Source organism: Urocitellus parryii, chromosome 5, assembly GCF_045843805.1.
Source record: "Urocitellus parryii isolate mUroPar1 chromosome 5, mUroPar1.hap1, whole genome shotgun sequence".
NCBI classification, from domain to species: domain Eukaryota; kingdom Metazoa; phylum Chordata; class Mammalia; order Rodentia; family Sciuridae; genus Urocitellus; species Urocitellus parryii.
In genome coordinates, this window is record NC_135535.1 from 155398636 (window position 1) to 155420077 (window position 21442).

The 21442-nt window shown below is 32.8% G+C and overlaps 1 protein-coding gene across 1 annotated transcript in view; it reads right to left on the bottom strand.

The window, feature by feature from the left end:
* The window catches only part of Ctnna3 (catenin alpha 3), a 1674700-nt gene that overhangs the window by 1189741 nt on the left and 463517 nt on the right, over window positions 1-21442 (bottom strand). The window contains exon 7 of the mRNA XM_026394645.2: window positions 20673-20876. Within this exon, the coding sequence (XP_026250430.2) occupies window positions 20673-20876 (204 nt within the window). The remainder of the gene's footprint in view (window positions 1-20672; window positions 20877-21442) is intronic.

The following is a 21442-nucleotide window of genomic DNA, read 5'->3' on the forward strand; positions in this document are numbered from 1 at the left end:
TGATGAAATAAAAAACCTTTCATGATAAGCAAAAATTAAAAAAATTTACAGCAAGAAAGCCCACACTACAGAGCACTCTCAGCAAAATATTCCATGGAGAGGAAATAAAAACAACAACGAAAATCAGCAAAGGGAGGAACTACACTAAAGGAAAGGCCAATCAAGGGAGAAACCAAGTCAAGTTAAAAACCAAAAATAAACCAAAATGACCAGAAATATAAATCACATTTCATTAATAACCCTGAAAGTGAATGGCTTAAACTCATCAATTAAAAGACATGGACTAATAGATTGGAATTTTTTTAAAAAGAACCAAGAGTATGCTGCCTTCAGGAGATTCGTCTCACAGGAAAAGACATCCATAGACTGAAGGTGAAAGGATGGGAAAAATGTACCAGTCTTAGAGACCATATAAACAAGTAGGGGCTTCCAGCCTCATATTAGATAAAGTGGACTTCAAATCAAAGCTACTGAATTGGGCAGCTCTGTATATCAAAAACAACAACAACAACAACAATAAAAAACCCTTTTCAACTACAAAAACCAAATAGACCACATCATAATAATACTGGGTAACTTTAATACACCTCTCTCACCACTGGATAGATCTTCCAAACAAAAACTAAACAAAGAAACTATAGAACTCAATAATACAATAAATAAGTTAGACTTAACAGACATATTTACAATATTCAATCCATCAATGAGAGAGTACACTTTCATCTCCCAGCACATGGATCCTTCTCCAAAATAGACCATGGGCTTATGCCACAAAGCAAGTCATAGTGAATACAAAAAAAAAATAGAGATACTAACCTGCATTCTATCTGACTATAATGGCATACAATTATAAATATAGGCTAAAATAAAAATAAAAGCTACTCCAACACCTGGAGACTAGATAATACACTATTGAATGATGCATGGACAACAGAAGACATCAGAGTAGATATTAAAAAATTCTTAGAAGTCAATGAGAACTCTGATACAACTTATCAAAATCTATGGGACACTATGAAGGCAGAGCTAAGAGGAAAATTCATTGCATGGAGTTCATTCATTAAAAGAAGAAAAGTCAACAACTAAATGAACTGACATTACAGCTCATAGCCCTAGAAAAAGAGGAACAAACCAACACTAAAAGGAGTAGAAGACAAGAAATAATTAAAATCAGTGCAGAAATCAATGAAATTGAAAAAAAAGAAATAGTTTGAAAAATTGACAAAACAAAAAGCTGGCTCTTTGAAAAAATAAAATAGCCACCCTAATGAAAAGAAGGAGAAAACTCAAATTATTAACATTCATGATGAAAAAAGGAAATATCATGACAGACACTACTGAAATACAGAAGACAATTAGAAACTATTTTGAAATTTTATACTCCAGCAAAATAGAAAACCTCAAAGACAATAACAAATTTCTAGAGGCATATGATCAACCTAAACTGAGTGAAGAGGACATACACAATTTAAACAGATCAATTTCAAGCAAGGAAATAGAAGACACCATCAAACGCCTTCCAACAAAGAAAAGTCCAGGACAACACGAATTCACAGCTGAGTTCTGCAAGACCTACAAAGAAGAATTAATACCAATATTCCTCAAATTATTCCATGAAATAGGAAAGGAAGGAAACCTTCCAAATTCATTCTATGAAGGTAATATCATCCTGTTAATAAAACCAGGAAGAGACACATCAAAGAAAGAAAATTTCAAACCAATATTCCTGATAGATGTTAATGCAAAATCTCTCAATTCTGGCAAAACACATACAAAAACATATTTAAGAAATAGTGCACCATGATCAAGTGGGGTTCATTCCAAAGATGCAAGATTTGGCTCAACATAAGGAAATCAATAAATATACTTCATTACATCAATAGACTTAATGATAAGAATCATATGATTATATCAATTGATAAAGAGAAACCATTTAACAAAATACAGCACCCTTTCATGTTCAAAACACTAGAAAAACCAGGGATAGTAGGAACACACCTCAACATTGTAAAAGCTATCTATGCTAAACCCAAGGCCGTAATCATTCTAAATGGAGAAAAATTGGAAGCATTCCCTCTAAAAATTGGAACAAGACAGGGATGCCCTCTTTCACCACTTCTATTTAATATAGTTCTTGTAACTATAGCCAGAGCAATTAGACAGACAAAAGAAATTAAAGTGACACAAATAGAAAAAGAAAAACTCAAACTATCATTATTTGTTGACGACATGATTCTATACTTAGAGGATTCAAAAAACTCCATCACACAACTTCGAGAATTAATAAATTAATTCAGCAAAGTAGTGGGATATAAAATCAATACCCATAAATCAAATGCATTTCTATACATCAGTGTTGAATCCTCTCAAAGAGAAATTAGGAAAACTACTCCATTCACAATAGCCTTGAAAAAAAAAAATAAGATACTTGGGAAGCACCTTAACAAAAAAGGTGAAAGACCTCTACAATGAAAACTAGAGAACATTAAACAAAGAAATTGAACAAGACCTTAGGAGGTAGAAATATCTCCCATGTTCTTGGATAGGCAAAATTAATATTGTCAAAATGGTCATACTACCCAAAGCGCTAAACAGATTCAATGTAATTCCAATTAAAATTCCAATGTCATTCCTTATAGAAATAGAAAAAGCAATCATAAAATTCATTTGGAAAAATAAGAGATCCAGAATAGCCAAAGCAATCCTTAGCAAGAAGAGTGAATCAGGAGGCATCACAATACCAGACCTTAAACTATACTGCAAAGCTATAGTAGCAAAATGGCATGATATTAGCACCAAAATAGACATGTATATCAGTGGTACAGAAAGAGGACACAGATACCAACCCACATAAATAAAATTATTTCATACTAGACAAAGGAGCCAAAAACATACATTGGAGAAAAGATACGCTCTTTAAAACTGGTGCTGGGAAAACTGAAAATCCATAGGAGCAAAGTGAAACTGAACTTCTATCTCTCATCATGCACAAAACTCAATTCAAAGCAGATCAAGGACCCGGGAATTAGACTAGAGATCCTGTGCCTAACAAAGGAAAACATAGCCCCAAATCTTTATCATGTCAGCTTAGACCCCAACTTCCTTAACAAGACCCCTAAAGTGCAAGAAATAAAATCAAGAAGTAATAAATGGGATGAATTCAAACTAAAAAGCTTATTCTCAGCCAAAGAAAGAATGAGGTGAATAGAGAGCCTACATATTCAGAGCAAATTTTTGCCACATGCACGTCAGCTAGAGCACTAATCTCCAGTATATATAAAGAATTCAAAAAACTTAACACCAAAAAAATAAACAATCCAATCAATAAATGGGCAAAGGAACTGAACAGACACTTCACAGAAGATACACAATCAATCAACAAACATATGAAAAAATATTCAACATTTCTAGTAATTAGAGAAATGCAAATAAAACTACTCTAAGATTTCTCTCACTCCAGTCGGAAGGGCAGCTATTAAGAATACAAACAACAAAAAGTGTTGGTGAGGATGTGGAGGAAAAAGCAAATTCATACATTGCTGATGGGACTGCAAATGGGTACAATCATTCTGGAAAGCAGTATGGAGATTCCTTAGAAGACTTAGAATCAAATCACCATTTGACCCAGCTATATCACTCCTTGGTCTATTCCCAAAGGACTTAAAATCAGCATACTATAGTAATGCAACCACACCAACATTTATAGCAGCTCAATTCACAATAGCTAAACAGTGGAAGCAACCTCGATGCCCCTCAGTAGATGAATGGATAAAAAAAAACCTGTAGTATATATACACAATGGAGTATTACTCAGCATTAAAAGAGAACAAAATAATGGAATTTGTGGGTAAATGGATGGAATTGGAGGATATCATACTAAGCAAAGTAAGCCAATCCAAAAAACCCAAGGCCAAATTTTCTCTCTGATAAGTAAATGCTGATCCATAATGGAGGAGGGCATGGGGAAAATGGAGGAACTTTGATTGGGCACAAGGAAGGGAGGGGCAAAAAAAATGCGTAATGTGATGGACATCATTACCCTAGGTACATATATGACTGCATATATGGTGTGATTCTACGTTGTGTACAGAGAAATAAAAAGTTATGCTGTAATTGTACGGAACGAATCAAAATGCATTCTGCTGTCATATATACTTAATTAAAATAAATAAATTAAAATTAAAAAAGAGTAATCTGAAAGAAGGGGGTTGGCCAATGGCAGAACATGCTATATAATTTACTTATTTGTTACGTGTATCGACTGGAAATATATAAAGGCTTCCCAGATGGGCACAAACAAAACAACAACAATGACAAATGCAAACAAATTTTAAAGGAATAAAACTATCCCTATTCATGCATGGCATGATTGTATACATAGGAAAATCCAAAAAAAAAAAATCTACCAAGAAAAATCCTTGAACTAATAAGTGATTTTAGCAGTTATAGAATATAAGATTAACATATAAAAATGAATTTATTGTTATATATTAGCAATGAATATGAGAAAGTTAAAATAAAAATACAGCACCATTAACAATACTTGAAAAAAATAAAACAATTCGGTATAAGTCTAACAAAACATACAGGATTTCTGTGCTGAAAATTACAAAATATTGATGAAAAAAATCAAAGATCTCAATTCATAGAGACATACCATGTTCATGAATTCATGAACATAGAAAAGATACCAATTCTACCAAATTATATAGACTTTTATAATTTATCAAATCAAGGCAAAAATTTTTATGACATAGAAAATATTATTCTAAATTTACATTGTTTATATCATTCACAGGAAAATGAGCTAAAATAGATTAAAACAACTTTGGAACATAAAGATAAAGTAGGAGAATATTAGATAGCTACAGCAATCAATAATGTGTGGTAATGGACATAGGACAGGCAAATAATTAAAAAAAATAGTTCAATTGAATGGGTTCAAGAACACAGAAATAGCCCCATACTAGTACAATTTTTGATAAAGTTATGAAAGCAATTCAATGGGGGAAGAACAATCTTCCATACAAATAGTGTAGGAGCACTGAATATCAATAGACAAAACTCATGAATTTGGAGAAATGTCTCACACCTCATAAAAAATTAACTTGAAATAAATCATTAAAGTAAGGGCAAATGTACGATGTAAAATTATAAAACATTTAAAAAAATTGAAGCCTAGTAGATAAAAGGGAAAAAAATGATAAAGCTGACTCCATAATCTACATACTGAAAGAAAATATTTACAAATCTCATTTCTCATGTATAGAATATATAACAAACTCTCAATAATTAACAGTAAAATACAAATAATGAAACTAGAAAAGTGGCCTCCCAAAAGTCACAAGTCATTTTCACTGAAGTGTATAGGTCAATGGCAGGTAAGCACATGAAAAGATATTTGACATCACTAATTATCAGAATTAACATCATGGTAAGATACACACAGATCAGTACAGATAAAATAAAAGTGGATATAGTAAATGATGATCAAAGTATTGATCACTTAAGTACATTATTGAGAATGTAAATAGTATAGCTGCTCTGGAAAATAGTCCCATGGTTTCTTAAAAACCAAACATTACGTACCATATAACCTAGCTATAACAATTCTGGGCATTTATACTAGAGAAATAAAAACTGACATCCACACAAAAACTTATATTTAAGTATTCACAGAAACTTTGTTTTGTTGTTGTTATTGTTTGTACCAAGGATTAAACCCAGGAACCCTTAATCCCTGAGCCACATCCCCAGACCTTTTTTATATTTTACTTAGAGATAGGGTCTCACTGAGTTGCTTAGGGACTACCTAAATTGCTGAGGCTGGCTTTGAACTCATGATCCTCCTGCCTCAGCCTCTCAAACTGCTGGGATTACAGGAATGTGCCAATGTACCCAGCTCAGAAACTTTATTTGTAATAGGCAAAAAAATAAAAACAGCCAAATGTCCTACAAAAGCTGAATAAGCTATGCACATTCATACCATGGAAAACTACCTGCAATTTAAAAAAATTATTAGATACATACAACAACTTGGATGGATCTCTATGACACTGTGATGAAGAAAAGAGGCAGTCTCAAAAAGCCTCACACTTTATGTTTCCATTCACAAAACATTCTACAATGACAGATGTACTTAAATGGAGAGCAAATCAGTATTTCCAGGGGTTAAGGATGTGGTGTGGTCAGGGAGGAGATATTATTTCAAAATAAAAAGTTTTTTAGATCTTAGTTTCTAGTCTTTGGGAAACATTCCTGTGACACCATAATAATCCCAAAATTAGAGAAGACCAAGAGGTTTTTCCTTTGGAGTATAAATGGCTGAATATAAAATAAAATCAGTCATTAAGTAGATTCAGTTAACTACAAGCTTTTACAAGGTTTTATATAAAAGTCAGAAACCAAATAAAATGAGCCGTCAATATTTATAACAGAGTTATAAAATTAGGATGAGCTTCTGTTTTCACCAAAGACAACATAATTAACACAAATAGTGATTATCACATCTCTGCTATGCACCAAACAAAAGAATTAATTATTTTTCTCTCTCTAGTTGTAAGCCAACTGCTATACTTAAAGCTTTGCCAAATTTGTATTATCTTTGCATAATCCTATTTTTTTCTGAGCCCCTGCTACTACACTTAAATTTTCCAAGAAGGGAAACTTAGTAAACATAAGAAGCTGAATGAACATTTGCCTATGACTGTTCTGCAGCATAAATTATATAATCGCTTAGTATTCAATGATTCTGATTCAATACCACCAAAGAGAGCAGGTAATCATCAAGTACATTTTGGGAATATCAATTGTTGATCACCTGGAAAAGTTTTAAATAGCTTGTTAAATCCAACTACAGACATCATTATAGCATAAATGCACCTAAACACAAATAAACTTGTTAAAATAGAATTCTGGAGAAGGTAGTTTTTCCAGGGGTTTTTTTTTTTTTTTGGTCTGTTTTCAAACTGGACATTGGACTCTTGACTTCTATTATAACTACAGAGCTTTGTATTTTTACCAGGGACTTAATATAAGATTTGTGGAGATTAACTAAATACAGCCTTTGTGATAGAATCCATTAACAATTTTTTCTACATACTTCTGTTTACTGATATCAGTTTTTTTTTTTTATTCTTCCTTACAAGCTGATAATAACCCTTAACATTGACCTCTGTGGTTACTGGGACAGTCTAACTCATTCTCTGTATCTTTTAGACTTTTCCTTCATTTAGTATTAGGATGGTCCCAGTCCATTATGTTCTTCTCAAAGTGAATTTTTGCCTACCAAATTGTACAGTACTCTGATTATCTATTGCTATGTAAGAAGCTACCTCAAAACCTAGTGGTTAAAAACAGTCACTTTTTATTGTCTCTTATGGTTCTGAAGTTTGACTGGGCTCATTTGAGATTTCATAGAACCTAGTCTCTGCAGCTGCAGCTAGAGCCACAAGAAGAATTCAGTGGGTTGTTCATACAAGACCACATTCACAGTGCTGGCAACTGATGCTGGTTGTCAGCTAAAAATTCAGCTGGGTACATCAATCAGAAGGCTTACCTGTTTGTGGCCTTTCCACACAAGCAGGGCTTCTTATGGCCAACTGCATTATGAGAGAGACTGTTCTTTGAGTGTTCTAGGAGACTCAGTTGGAAACTGAAAGACTTTTATGACCTAACCTCTAAAGTCCTAGAATGTCACTTCTGCCACATTTAGTTGGTCAAAAAAGTAATTAAGATCAACCTAGAATTAAGAATGAAATTAAGCTTCATCTTGTGGTGAAAAAAAAAGATGCAAATCATACCATAGAAGAATAGGTAAAACAAACCATCTTTGTGCCAATTTGTGGAAAATAAACTCTTCCACATATGGAACTTTCTAATATGCCAGCATAAAATCCCAGTTTCATATTCTGCTAGTTAAACACAAAAATGAAAGCATGATGAAATAACTCCAGATATTTCTGACCTAAGAATTCTCTCTCTCTCTCTCTCTCTCTCTCTCTCTCTCTCTCTCTCTCTCTTACCTTTTCTAACAGTAGCATTTTTGTGGCTATAGAAACACAAGTCACTGAAAACTGTGGTGATGACACTTTTGCGTAAAGATCTGCTGTCCATCAGAGTAGCCACTAGCCACACATGGCTATTAACACTTGAAATTTGGTTAGTCCAGAAGTACTATAAATGTAAAATATATATGGAATTTCAAGGATTTGGTACTTAAAAGGAATACAGAATATTTCATTAATAATGTTTATATTGATTATCTATTGAAATCACTTTATTTATAGTGAGTTCATTAAAATACATTATTTAAACTAACTTCATCTGTTCTATTACTCCATTTACTATGTGTAGTTACTAGAAAATTTTAAAGTTATTTACTTACAGTTTGCATAATATTTCCATTGGACAGTGCTGACTCAGAAAATAAAGTAAATCTTAATTCCCATTATATAGCACCATACAAAACATGGTGGGCTAATTAGCAATTTAGAGGTTACTAACTACATACTCTCTAATTAAGTATCAAGTAACCAAAAAAATACACTGTACCAGTTGCTTATCTGTATGTGACTCTCCTAAACCTCCTTAAGTTCAGAAATAAAGCTACAAATTGGCCTTTGATCCCAAATTACATCACAATGGTAAGAAAATATTTTTTTTCCTGATGATTGTACTCAGGGGCACTCAACCACTAAGCCACATCCCCAGCCCTATTTTGTATTTTATTTAGAGACAGAGTCTCACTAAGTTGCTTAGCGCATTGCTGTTGCTGAGGCTGGCTTTGAACTTGCGATCCTCCCGTCTCAACCTCTCAAGTCACTGAGATTACAGATGTGTGCCACTGAACTCTTCAAGAAAACTTTTTACTATAGAGCCTCACTCCAAATTCCTCTGAAAGAAGTTCAATGGAGATTAATTTATAAAGATAAATCAACAGCAAAGGTGATATTATGAATGACTCATAAAGAAAGATAGTATTAAATTGAAATTTGGCTTGCTTTGAAAGCAAATAAACATAAATAAGATTATGTTTATGAAATACTGAAAAGAAACATATTTGCCATTTAATGGTCAGGACAGTCTTAAATCCCACCTTTCTTTCTTCCTGCTACATTTCATCCAACCTGAGATGAATATATTCTCCACCAAGCACACTCCATGCTCCTGCTTGTGTGCTTCTGCACAGGCTGTTACAACTGCTCAGCTGTGTGGTGAGCAACTTACAAGTCCTTCAAAGGCTGGCATAGAGTCCTCCCCTCTCTGAGGCCTGCCCTCAGCTGACCTAAGGAGTTAGTCACTTCCTCCTTTGCGCTGTTATTGTACCTAGTACTTACCACCATTACAGCTTTTAGCATGCTTCATTTCACTTGCTTGTTTGTCAGATTTTCCTTAACAACTAAGACTGCAATTGTTCAGACTAAAATCACCAGTTCTCAGAACAGTGTCTACAGATTTATGGAACTAGAAATTGCAATAACACCAATTGAATTTTAATCCTAACTTTAAATTTTAGCTATCTTTTATGGCCAATATAGAATCTGTTAGCAAAATGTAAAACACCCCTTAAAATCCTTTATGAATGTTACTGTATTTGTGATACATATTCAGTCATGTAATTTCTAGGTGGCCATACATTACAATTTACTTGAGATAGTCCTGACCTCTATGCTTTTTGTAGATAGATTAATACCTGTTAATTATTTTAGTGAAACCTTCTCAGTGTTCAAATTATATTCTTCCTAATAATTTCCAATGGGAAATTAAATAGTCTAGAAGGTCAAATATAATGACTATAGTTACTAACACAGGACAATGTTTCAATGTTCAAGGGCTGCAAAAATGTTTTTTATATTTGCTATTAACTGATATAGTGGATAAGGTGTTGTTTCTCCCAGATTTCTTTTTCAAGGAATTCCCTGTACAGCTGGAAATATTAGCTGTTGGTGACTCACATCTGCATTCAGTTACATGGAGCTGTCTTGAAATCCAAGGTTACAAGGGTTCTAGAGGTAACCCACAGCCAGTGATTGACAGTTGCAAGAACACAAAGGCTCCATTCCCTCCATTAGTTCAGGACAATAAGACTACTGAGACATGTATTGTAAATTGGCTTCTCTATCAATCTTGCCTACCTCACCTTCATATATATATATATATATATATATATATATATATATATATATAATTGATTATATATATATATATATATAATTGATTGGCCTTTCCTGTAGTGTAGTTCCTCCCTTTGCCATATATATATATATATATATATATATATATATATATATATATATCCATCCTCAGGGAATGTCCCAATAAACCATCCTCACCTTTATTTCAGAATTGGCTTCTAGGGTATGTGGTAATCTAAGACAACAATTTTTTTCTCATTCTAATATTCGTTGTTACATAGGAAATACATAAAGCTCTGGACCGTTAAATTTTCTTCAAGTCAGAAAACATTTGTATGAAGACTCTATAGAGTCCTATTTGTCATTTCTACCATTCAATTCAGTCCTCTTTTTATGTAAAGAAGAACTTTTTCGTAAAATCTAAAGTTAAAAAACTAAACAACAAAACAAACCATAGCAGGAAGCAGTGCCTGAACAATGTTTTGGTTCTCTGACCTAGAAGATGCATATAACCTTTCAGAACTTTCAGCTATGTATTGTTCTCTGTATGACATCCAAGTCTTGGTACTTTAGGATCTCCCTCATGATTTTTTAGTTCTTTTGATTTTACAAAAATTACCTTATTCTCCTGTGCTTTCTAGCTCCATTTAAATAGTATCTTATCTTTTAAAAATATAATTTAAGGGGCTGGGGATGTGGCTCAAGGAGTAGCGCGCTCACCTGGCATGCGTGCGGCCCGGATTTGATCCTCAGCACCACATACAAACAAAGATGTTGTGTCCACCGAAAACTAAAAAAGTAAATATTAAAAATTCTCTCTCTCTCTCTCTCTCTCTCTCTCTCTCTCTCTCTCTCTCTCCTCTTTAAAAAAAATATAGTTTAAAAACAATCATACACACATACACATACGCACACACACACACACATATATATATACACACACACACATATATATATGAACACATATAGTTTTTTCCTGTCCTATGGATCAAAATTCAAAACCCAGAGCCTTACATAAACCTCACACATGTCAGACAAGCACTCTACCACTGAGCTACATCTCCAGCTCTAAGATTTATCTATTCATTTACTACCATGTATCTTGCATTTCTATAGGGTTCTCCCTATTAACTTTGACTTTGAAGATAAATTAAAGCATTCAGGGAAAAGAAGAAATTCATAAAAATAGTTCATTTCCTCAAGAAAGGAGTCTAGAGTTCTCCTTCTGCCCAGTGAGGACTTACAGGCCTCTTAAATCCTGGAGTGGACATTCAACAACAGATGTGATGAACAAAAATAACTTGTCAAGAAAGACTTGAAGTCATTATTTAATTATTTAAGGAATATTAAGTCATTATTTAATAGGCACTTAAGGAATCTGAAGTCATTAGTAATAGGCACTTAGTTCCAAACTTAAAGAACCTAGAGGAAAAGGATAAGACTAGACCCTGAAGCAGCTCAGAAAAATAATAGTTAAAACAATATAATCTTATTTCCAGGATAATTCATATACTCAAACACCTGTCTAATATCTACTCATTAATTTATAAACGAAATCAAGGAAAATGAAACCCATTTTACCAGACCCCCATTATTTATTAATTCTCTCAACTCCCTGGATATTGAATTACCATTTCCTATATTTCAATACCCTAACTAACCCTTTCATTTTGACAATTCCTTTATATCTTCTTTCATTTTGACAATTCCTTTATATCTTCTTGAACTTTTGACCTCATGCTCCAATGTAAGCTTGATTGATATCTCTAATTTTGGCAGATCTACTCTTGTATAGACCTATATAGAATATTTTTTACTTCCCTTAAGTTAAGGAAGGTATAAAATCCAGATATCTATAAACTGAAAAACATGGCCTTGAACACAATCAACCACTCAGCCACTGGGGCATAATGAACAAACTTAAGAGTATAAAAATATAAAGCAACTAAAATAGCATACCTGGGTTGATAATGATAATTATAATGATATAATTATAATATTATATATAATTATAATATAATATATAAATAATATATAATATAATATATAAATATAATTATATATAATTATAATAATTATAATGATAATTAACAAAATAAGTAAAAAAAAACTCTACAATGAAAACTACAGAACACAAAAGAAAGAAATTGAAGAAGACCTTAGAAGGTAGAAAGATTTTCCATGCTCTTGGATAGGCAGAATTGATAGTTTCAAAATGACCATACTACCAAAATTGCTATACAGATTTAATGCAGTTCTGATCAAAATCCCAATGACATTCCTTATAGAAACAGAAAAAAGCAATTATAAAATTCATTTGGAAAAATAAGAGATCCAGAATAGCCAAAACAATCCTAGCAAGAAGAGTGAAGCGGGGGCATCACAATACCAGACCTTAAACTATACTACAGAGCAATAGTAACAAAAACAGCATGGTATTAGCACCAAAACAGATGTGTAGACCAATGGTAAAGAATAGAGGGCAGATACAAACCCACATAAATACAGTTATCTCATACTAGACAGAGACAAGATTGCTTCTTCAACAAATTGTGCAGGGAAACTAGAAATCCATATGCACCAAAATGAAATCAAACCTCTACTTCTCTTCCTGCACAAAACTCAACTCAAAGTGGATCAAGAACCTAGGAATTAGACCAGAGACTCTGTACCTAATAGAAGAAAATGCAGACCCAAATCTTCATCATGTTAGCTTAGGACCTGACTTCCTTAACAAGACTCCTAAAGCACAAGAAATAAAATCAAGAATCAGTAAATGGGATAGATTCAAACTAAAAAGCTTCTTCTCAGCAAAAGAAACAATTAATGAAGTGAAGAGAGAGCATACAGAATGGGGGCAAATTTTACCACATGCATATCAGATAGAGCACTAATATCCAGAATATATAAAGACTCAAAAAACTTAACACCAAAAAAACAAACAACTCAATCAAAAATAGGCTAAGGAAATGAACAGACACTTCACAGAATAATATATACAATCAATCAACAAATGTATGAAAAACAAGTTCAACATCACTAACAATTCAAGAAATGCAAATCAAAACCACTCTAAGATTTCATCTCACTCCAATCAGAATGGCAATTATTGAGAATTCAAGCAATAAGTGCTGCTGAGGATGTGGGGGAAAGTTACTTAGATTCATTGTGGTGGGATTGTAAAATAGTGCAACCACTTTGGAAAGCAATATGGAGATTCCTTAGAAAACTTTGAATGGAACTACCATTTGTCCCAGCTATCCCACTCCTTGGTCTACACCCCAAATTATAAACCTACATGCTACAGTGATACAGCCACCTCAAGGTTTATAGAAGCTCAATTCACAATAGCTAAACTGTGGATGCCCTTCAATAGATGAATAGGTAAAGAAACTGTGATATATATACACAATGGAATATTACTCAGCCTTAAAGAAGAATGAAATTATGGCATTTATGTGTAAATGGATGGAGTTGGAGAATATCATTCTAAGCAAAGTAAGCCAATCTCAAAAAACCTATTTTCTCTGATAAGTGGATACTGATCCAAAATGAGGGCGGGGAGAGACAAGGAAAGAATGAGGAACTCTGGACTGAGCAGAGGGGAGGGAGGATAAAGGAAGGTATGTGTGGGGAAGAGATGGTGGAATGAGATGGATATATTACCCCTATGTGTGAGTATGACTGCACAAATGGTGTGACTCTCCATCATGTACAACCAGAGAAATGAAAAGTTGTGCACCATTTGTGTAAAAAGACAGAAGGAAAGAAAAGGAAATAAGTTTTGAATGATCTTTACATTTTTATATTTTTAATTCTAATCTGTCTCTAGTATCCAAAGAGTCATTGCATATGAATACTCCCAACTGCTTTACCTTATAATCAGGAGAAATTAACTATGGATAAAGGATTTTCAGAAGCAGGGTAGCAGTTCTGTTTGGAAGAAAAATTCCATAACAACTCTTTATAGGCTTTATTGAAAATTCAGAATTCCGAGATAGGAAATGCATAAAACTCAAGACACACAAATGAAGTAGAATAGCAAAAGTCAGTCCATTGATTATTTGCTAAGACAAATATGTAAAGAAAACTAACAACTCATTTTCACAGAAGACAATAAAAGAAGAAAATAGTGAGGAGATGAGAGGTAAAGTAATGTAAATCAGTCCCTGAGTGATGCTCAGGCCTTACTTCTTTACTCCAGCAGCATGTCTCTAACGTTGTCATCTGGTGTTAACTTCACCAATTATATCACCAGAAGATCCTGTCCAGCAACACATTCAACACTTAACACCAATATGATTTCAACCCACTCTCACCAAAATACCTATGTCTGCCAATATCTTAAAACTCATATATGATAGCTACCCACATCCAGTTCTATTTTCACCAATTATAGAGAAAACACCATGTAAAAATAATTGATTTCCCTAAGACTTCTTTTTCTTTGGAGGGTCCCATTGCTCTGCTCCATCTACTGAAAAACTATTTTATTATGTTATGTATCAAAAAAGATGACCTAAAACCTAGCCAATCATGGAGATATAACAAAATCAGTAGAAATATTTTAGAAATATATATCCCTATATTTTAAAAGACAAAAGCTATATTTTCTATGATTCTAACGTTTCTCTGGAGTATATTTTTTAAGGAATAAAAAAATCTTATTTTGGAATAGAGCCAGATGTTGATCCAAATACAGGGACTGTGATGAAAAAAAAAGTTTCTGAATATTCACACAGGTTTTTAGAAGAGAGATACTTTGCAAAATAGACCTTTTAAAACAGGAAGTCTACCATAAATTTAGTAGACGCTTAAAACTCATTTCAATTAATGTCAAAGAGGCTGTTTCTCCATTGCATGGCATATACAATATGCAATAATTTAATTCATTCTTTAAAAAATACAATTCAGCTTTTTTAAAATGCCAGGCATTGTGCTTCAGGCTTATAATAAGACAAACAAAACAGACTTATGATTTGTCTGCAAAGAGCTTAAAGAGGATGAAGTATACTGACTACAGTGGATTCAAAATATAAGATTGAAAACATTTCCATAGAAGAAACTAGGGAAAACTGATATTTAGTAAGCCCCAAATATCCACTTCCTAATTCCCAGAACCTCTGAATATTACATTCTTCACAAAAGAGACTTTACAGATATAGTGAAGGTGGAAGGCCTCAAGATGGGATAATTATCCTGAACAATGTAAGTGGACCCCATCCATCTAATAATATGAGTCCTCAAAAGCAGAGAACCTTTCCCTGGTGTGTGGTCAGAGAAAGAGATGTCCTGGAAAGAAGAAGTGACAGAAAAATGCCACATTACTGGCTTTGAAGATGGAAGGAAGAGGGCCATGAGCATAGGAGATATGAGTTTTAGAAGCTGGAAAAGGCTAGAAAATGGATTCTTCCATAGAGACTCTAGTAAACAATACAGATTTCAAACACTTTTTTTAACCCAGACGTCTGACCTGTAGAACTATAAGATCATTTGTATGAGTTAAAACACTAATTTTATGGTAATCTGTTACAATTGCAAAATAAATTTTATGTTTATCTATCTCTTACTATAACTATGCATTTATCGATTATTAATTTATTCCAAATGTGAAAAACCATTAAACTTATTTAACATAGCGATTAAGTTAAAAAAAATTATAGAGCCTTGCTGTTCTGTTTAAGGAAGTAAATTTATTTAGACTCAAATGAATCATGTGGTGATGATGTTTTGAGCCCAAAACAAATATAAACTGCATTCACATCCCACTGCCAACCTGTTCTAAACTCAACACACATAAAATATGAAATCAAGCCTTGAAGTCACATTCATCTAAGAGATCCACAGATTTCTATAATATATTTTTTAAATAGTATTTTTAATATTTTTTGTAGTTGTAGTTGAACACAATACATTTAATTAATTATTTATTTATTCATTCATTCATTCATTTATTCATTCATTCATTCATTTATTCATTCATTCATTTATTTTTATGTGGTGCTGATGATGGAACCCAGGACCTTGCATGTGTGAGGTGAGCGCCCTAACCACTGAGTCACAGCCACAGCCCCTTCTATGAATATTAATCATACTTTAAGTTTCTATAGTTGTCTTTATTTTATCCAAAACATCTTTAAGCATTTACTCTATCAATATAGCACAATTACAAAAGCTACTGACCTGAAAGGCAAATTTGGTCCACCAAAGAAGATACAATATTCCTTTAACTAGGATGTGACTCACTTTAAGTACTTGGGTTCTCCTAAAGTATTTGAGCTAATTCTGAACAAGGTTTGAGTTCAACTAGTTCCAAGAAAGTATATTCCCTTTGATAAAAACTGATGACAGATTAAAAGAAGCATAATATTTGATGTAAACCTGGACCAAAAACAAAACTTGGAATAAGTTCTGATAATACCCTACAGTTTTCCAGATTTGTTCCTGTTGCTTTTTTTTTTTTTTTTGCCTCAGTCACATTTGCCCTTTTATTTGAAAAACAATTATTACGCTGTTTGGGGAATAGCTATTTTCCAATACTATACATTCATATTTTTACTAGTAATACCTTATACTTATCAACAAAACATTACTGTACATAAAAGGGTTTCCACCTATATAAATCACCATTACATAAATTCAGCTACTACTCTACTGCTCTGACCTCTATCATCAATATCAGTACAGATCACCTGACATTACCACACAAAATAGGGTTTTCATTTTCTGACACACTATGCCTTCTACAGAAAGCATTACCATTATGCCCAAGAGAACAGAAGACATACACTGTACCTAAGATCCCCCAAAGAACAAGCTCCCTTGCTTCTGTGTTCTTCCTTTCCTACGTTCCTGTTCTCACCATTAACCAACCTCACCTTCTTTCCATAATTATCATATAGATATGAAAAATAAATATTAATTAATTGCTTTGGGCACATTGTCATTTTAATTTTAAAAACTAAGAAGAAGGAATCATTAAATTTAATTTTCCTGGATCCAAATTAAAATTAATGAGTATCTGAAAGACTTTGTACTAATGGCCTGAGATACATTTCCACTCTTCTAGACCTCCTATCTAGTGGGGAAGGCAGACAAATACACAGAAATTCCAAATGGGATAGATAAGAAGGGGCAAGGACCACAAGGGAGAGGTATTTCAGTGAGTCTGTACTTTTTTTTAGAAGGGAAGAAAAGGGAAAGTTGGGGATGGAGGAAGAAGAAATCCTTCATCAAAGATTAATAGTACTATAATTTAATTAATTGGATTCCTATAACCAAGACTATTCTAAAAAGTAAAAATTGAGTTAATCATCTAAACAAGCTATAAAAAGAAAATAGTATTTATATTCTTTCTCAAATATTTTTAACATTATAAATGAAAAAAATCTCTTTTCCACCTCAAATGTAGAAATTACCTGGTTTAGAAATCAAAATATCTAACATAAGATATTAGCAACATAATAAGTTTTGTGTACTTGACAAGGTTTAATCCTTGCTATGAAAAAAGAATAGCAATGAATAGAAAAATCAGTGGCTTACTTAGTATACTTGATACCTAAACATTTTAAAAACCTCTTTCTCTCTCTATGACAAAATTATTTTTCAGTAATAATCATCACTTTCTTGATATGTTATTTAAAGCAATTAATAATTTTCAAAAGAATAATAAATTTAGAAGTTGTTCAGATTCAAATACTTCATGTATGAAATAAATTTGCATTGACTAGCCTCACCTTCTCTCCATAATTATCATAATTACAGTTCACACTTTTTCACCATAATTTTTTAAAATTTTTAAATTCAGAACTCCAAATGAACACATAAAATCATAGGAATTGAAGTGACTCAATTTCTAGCTATTTGTCTTACAATCACTGTGTAATCAGTTTAAATCTACTCTATTTATAAAGAACACAATGATGAGCTGGTGTCGTGGCTCAGCAGTAGAGCGCTAGCCTAGCACATGTGAGGCCCCGGGACTACATATAAATAAACAAAATAAAGGTATTATGTCCACCTACAACTAAAAAAAAAATACAATGATTATGAAAGATAATATTTAAAGATGTTCTAATTTGAATTATATATATTGTTAAAACTCAACAATAGACACAATTGTTTATAACTTAGAAAAATAAAAGAATTTTATTAAAAAACATTATGACTGATATTTAGAATGGCTAGTGCTCGGGAACAATTAAAAAAGCAGAGTTGACTTAGTTGGTTTTTATTATTATTCATAAATTTCTATACATGACAATGCACTTTCTCAATGATTACACCCAGGGCTGAATGCTTCCATCACTTCACCCTTGCTATGCATAGTTTTTAACTGGAAGTTAGAGAAAGCCATAAATCTACATGGCAAATGTTTATTAGGTACAAGGCCAACTTTAAAAGGTTGCGACTGTGCACAAAGCCCCATGTATAGAAGGATGTCCCAGGCATGGATTTCAATGCTCTGTTCTCAGTCTTGAGATTCTTAATTTTACCTTTGAATTTGTATATTCCAGTGGGATAGGAAGCACCTGTATAGGCTCACATGCAGTCCTGCCTCCAGTGACTTCCTTAGATTCTCAAACACCTTATCTGCCCAGGAATTACTGCCATCCTCCTCTCCTGGGGGAGGCCTTGGCTAACCTCAGAGTATATCAGGGCCATGGGGCAGGACCAAAAAGACCTGTGATAGTCTGTCTTCACCTCATAACTACCCATATACTCTAGGAAACATAATGTTAAATGGCAAATAAAAACAATATTTTCCAGGTCAAGAGACACTGTGGAAGTAAAAGAAAGTTTATTTTCTTTTTTCTTTCTCTTTTTAATATGAATGTTCTCATTTTCATCTGATACTTATGCAACAATTTCTACTAATGTGGGTAAGTGTGCACACATGTGTCTGTGTTTGTATCTGTAAAGAACAAAATAACTATATTTTAGATAAAGTGGATTTATCTATAATTTATAAATTTATATATAAATACATATATATATATATATATATATATATGTATTTCTCTATAAAGGTGAGAATAATAATTTTAATACCTTACAGACCAGGCTTTCCAATACAATATTACCTCCTGAATTTCTTGTGACTGATGACTTGACTTGAAAAACATTTAAATAAGAATATTTTATATGTTAAAAATTGGAATAGTTTAACTTCAGACATTCTAGCAGGACATGACATTACTAATATGTGCTTTTTATTAACAAAATCTGCTTTACAACTCTGATTTCTTGACAGTCAAGAAAATTTTGGTCAGAAGCCAAAGTAGTTATCAAATATTAAGAACATGAAGATGCATCAAATGTGTTGAAGTGTCCTCAAAACTTATTAACTAATTTTAGCACATTTCAATTATTCATATAAAAATACTTATACTGAACAATTACAAATCTTTAATTTCATAACCAAAAAGTCATATCCTTTGTGACTAATAATTCTCAAATCACATATTCATGAACCTTGAATTATGTCACTTAAAATAAGGCATACAAGTTATTCCTAATATAACTCTATGGTTCTGTTTTTAAAAAGTTTTATGATTAATATATAGTAGTACCCTCTTATTTGCTGGGAATACATTCCAAGATCCACAGTGAATATCTGCAAATACAATACTGAAACTATATTTACTGTATTTCCTCTACATATATACCTGTGATAAAGTATAATTCATGAACTAGGCATAGTATGAGATTAACTAATAATTAATGATGAAATCACTGTAAAATATACTATAATTGAAGTTATTTAAAACTTATCATTTTTGGAAATTTCCATTTAATGTTTTCAGACTACAATTGACCATGAGTAAGTGAAACCACAGAAAGAGAAACCTTGGTTAAGGGAAGATAACTAACTGTTCAGCAAACACTATATTCAATATTTTTGTGTTCATTTTGCAAATAGCACTGATAATTAATGGAAACAACATTTATAGACATTCCATAGGTGGAGAGAGATACCTACATATAAAAGGAAACTAAAAAGATCTTGAAGCAAATATTTTCCTAAATTTAGGCATCAATATTTTTGAGCATATAAAACTAAAAAGAACTCTCCAAACTCCATGGGCTAATTACACCTTCAAATATGGTTCATGGTCAATGCTCACTGCAATATTGACTGTTATCCAATACTATCTAAATTCTGAACTCTAACGCCATTTTGTTATCCACCAACTTAATACTGAGCAATCTGCCACCTTCTTTATTTTCTTTTTATCCCTTAAATTAATGTACAGACTTAAGTTTCTTTTCTCTTATCCTTACTCTTATTTAACTAAAATTTAGATACTTCCACAAATAAAAAAATCACATGTAAATGTCATTCTGATTCTGATTTCATCCCTAGAAAACTCCCAGGGTTACAGTTCCTTGTGACCAAACAAGCAAAATCTGCTTAGAAAGCCAACCCATGAAAATCACGTACTAATTCATAATTAATCATCTTCTGAAAGCATCTCTCAGCATATACTCAAATAGGGAAATGGGGACAGGTATGTAGACAAACTCATCACCTACATTGTTCATGTACTCTGAAAGCAGGTCCTGAAGAGCCTGGCGAATGGCGTTGCATTCTGCAATAATCCGCTCCCGGTGGAAATCCCTTGTACATGAAGAGTCTGCCAACAGAGCAGCCCCACTGATGATGGCTTCAAGGCGTTTTTCTAGTGATGGTCTTATTTCCTCTTCCGTCACTGTGAGTGGGTTCAGGACAATTAAATTCTAAGAGAAGAACACAATTGGAAGGTTGGAACTCAATGGCATTAGATTTTCATGAAAAACAAATATTACTTTGCTTTCACATTTAGAATTCAGATGTAATAATAATGAAAAAACTCCATTTTTGCTTGTTTACATGTAAGACTTTGCATCAATTATTCTTCAGATGAATGTGATGTGATATGATGTGATTGTGAGCATTAGTTCTAATGTCAAACAGGCCTGGATTCAAATCATGCCTTTCTCACTCACCAACGTGTCTTGTGCTCTCTGAGCCTCAACTTCCATGTGTGTAAAACTGTAATATTAACATTGTTTGCATCATAAACTGTCAGATGAATGACAATAATGCTTCATACAATGACACATATTGACTGTTATTATAGCCATAACATTTTAGACGGCACTAACAGTATTTTCATATATATCATCTCATCTTGATCACACTCTGAGGAGGTGGGCAGCAAAGGCATTATTAGTTACACATTTCAGGTGACGATGAGTGAAGCTGAGGTCACAGAGCAAATAAACTGTGTGAAGTTCAGACAAGTATTCTGTTCTTATAATAC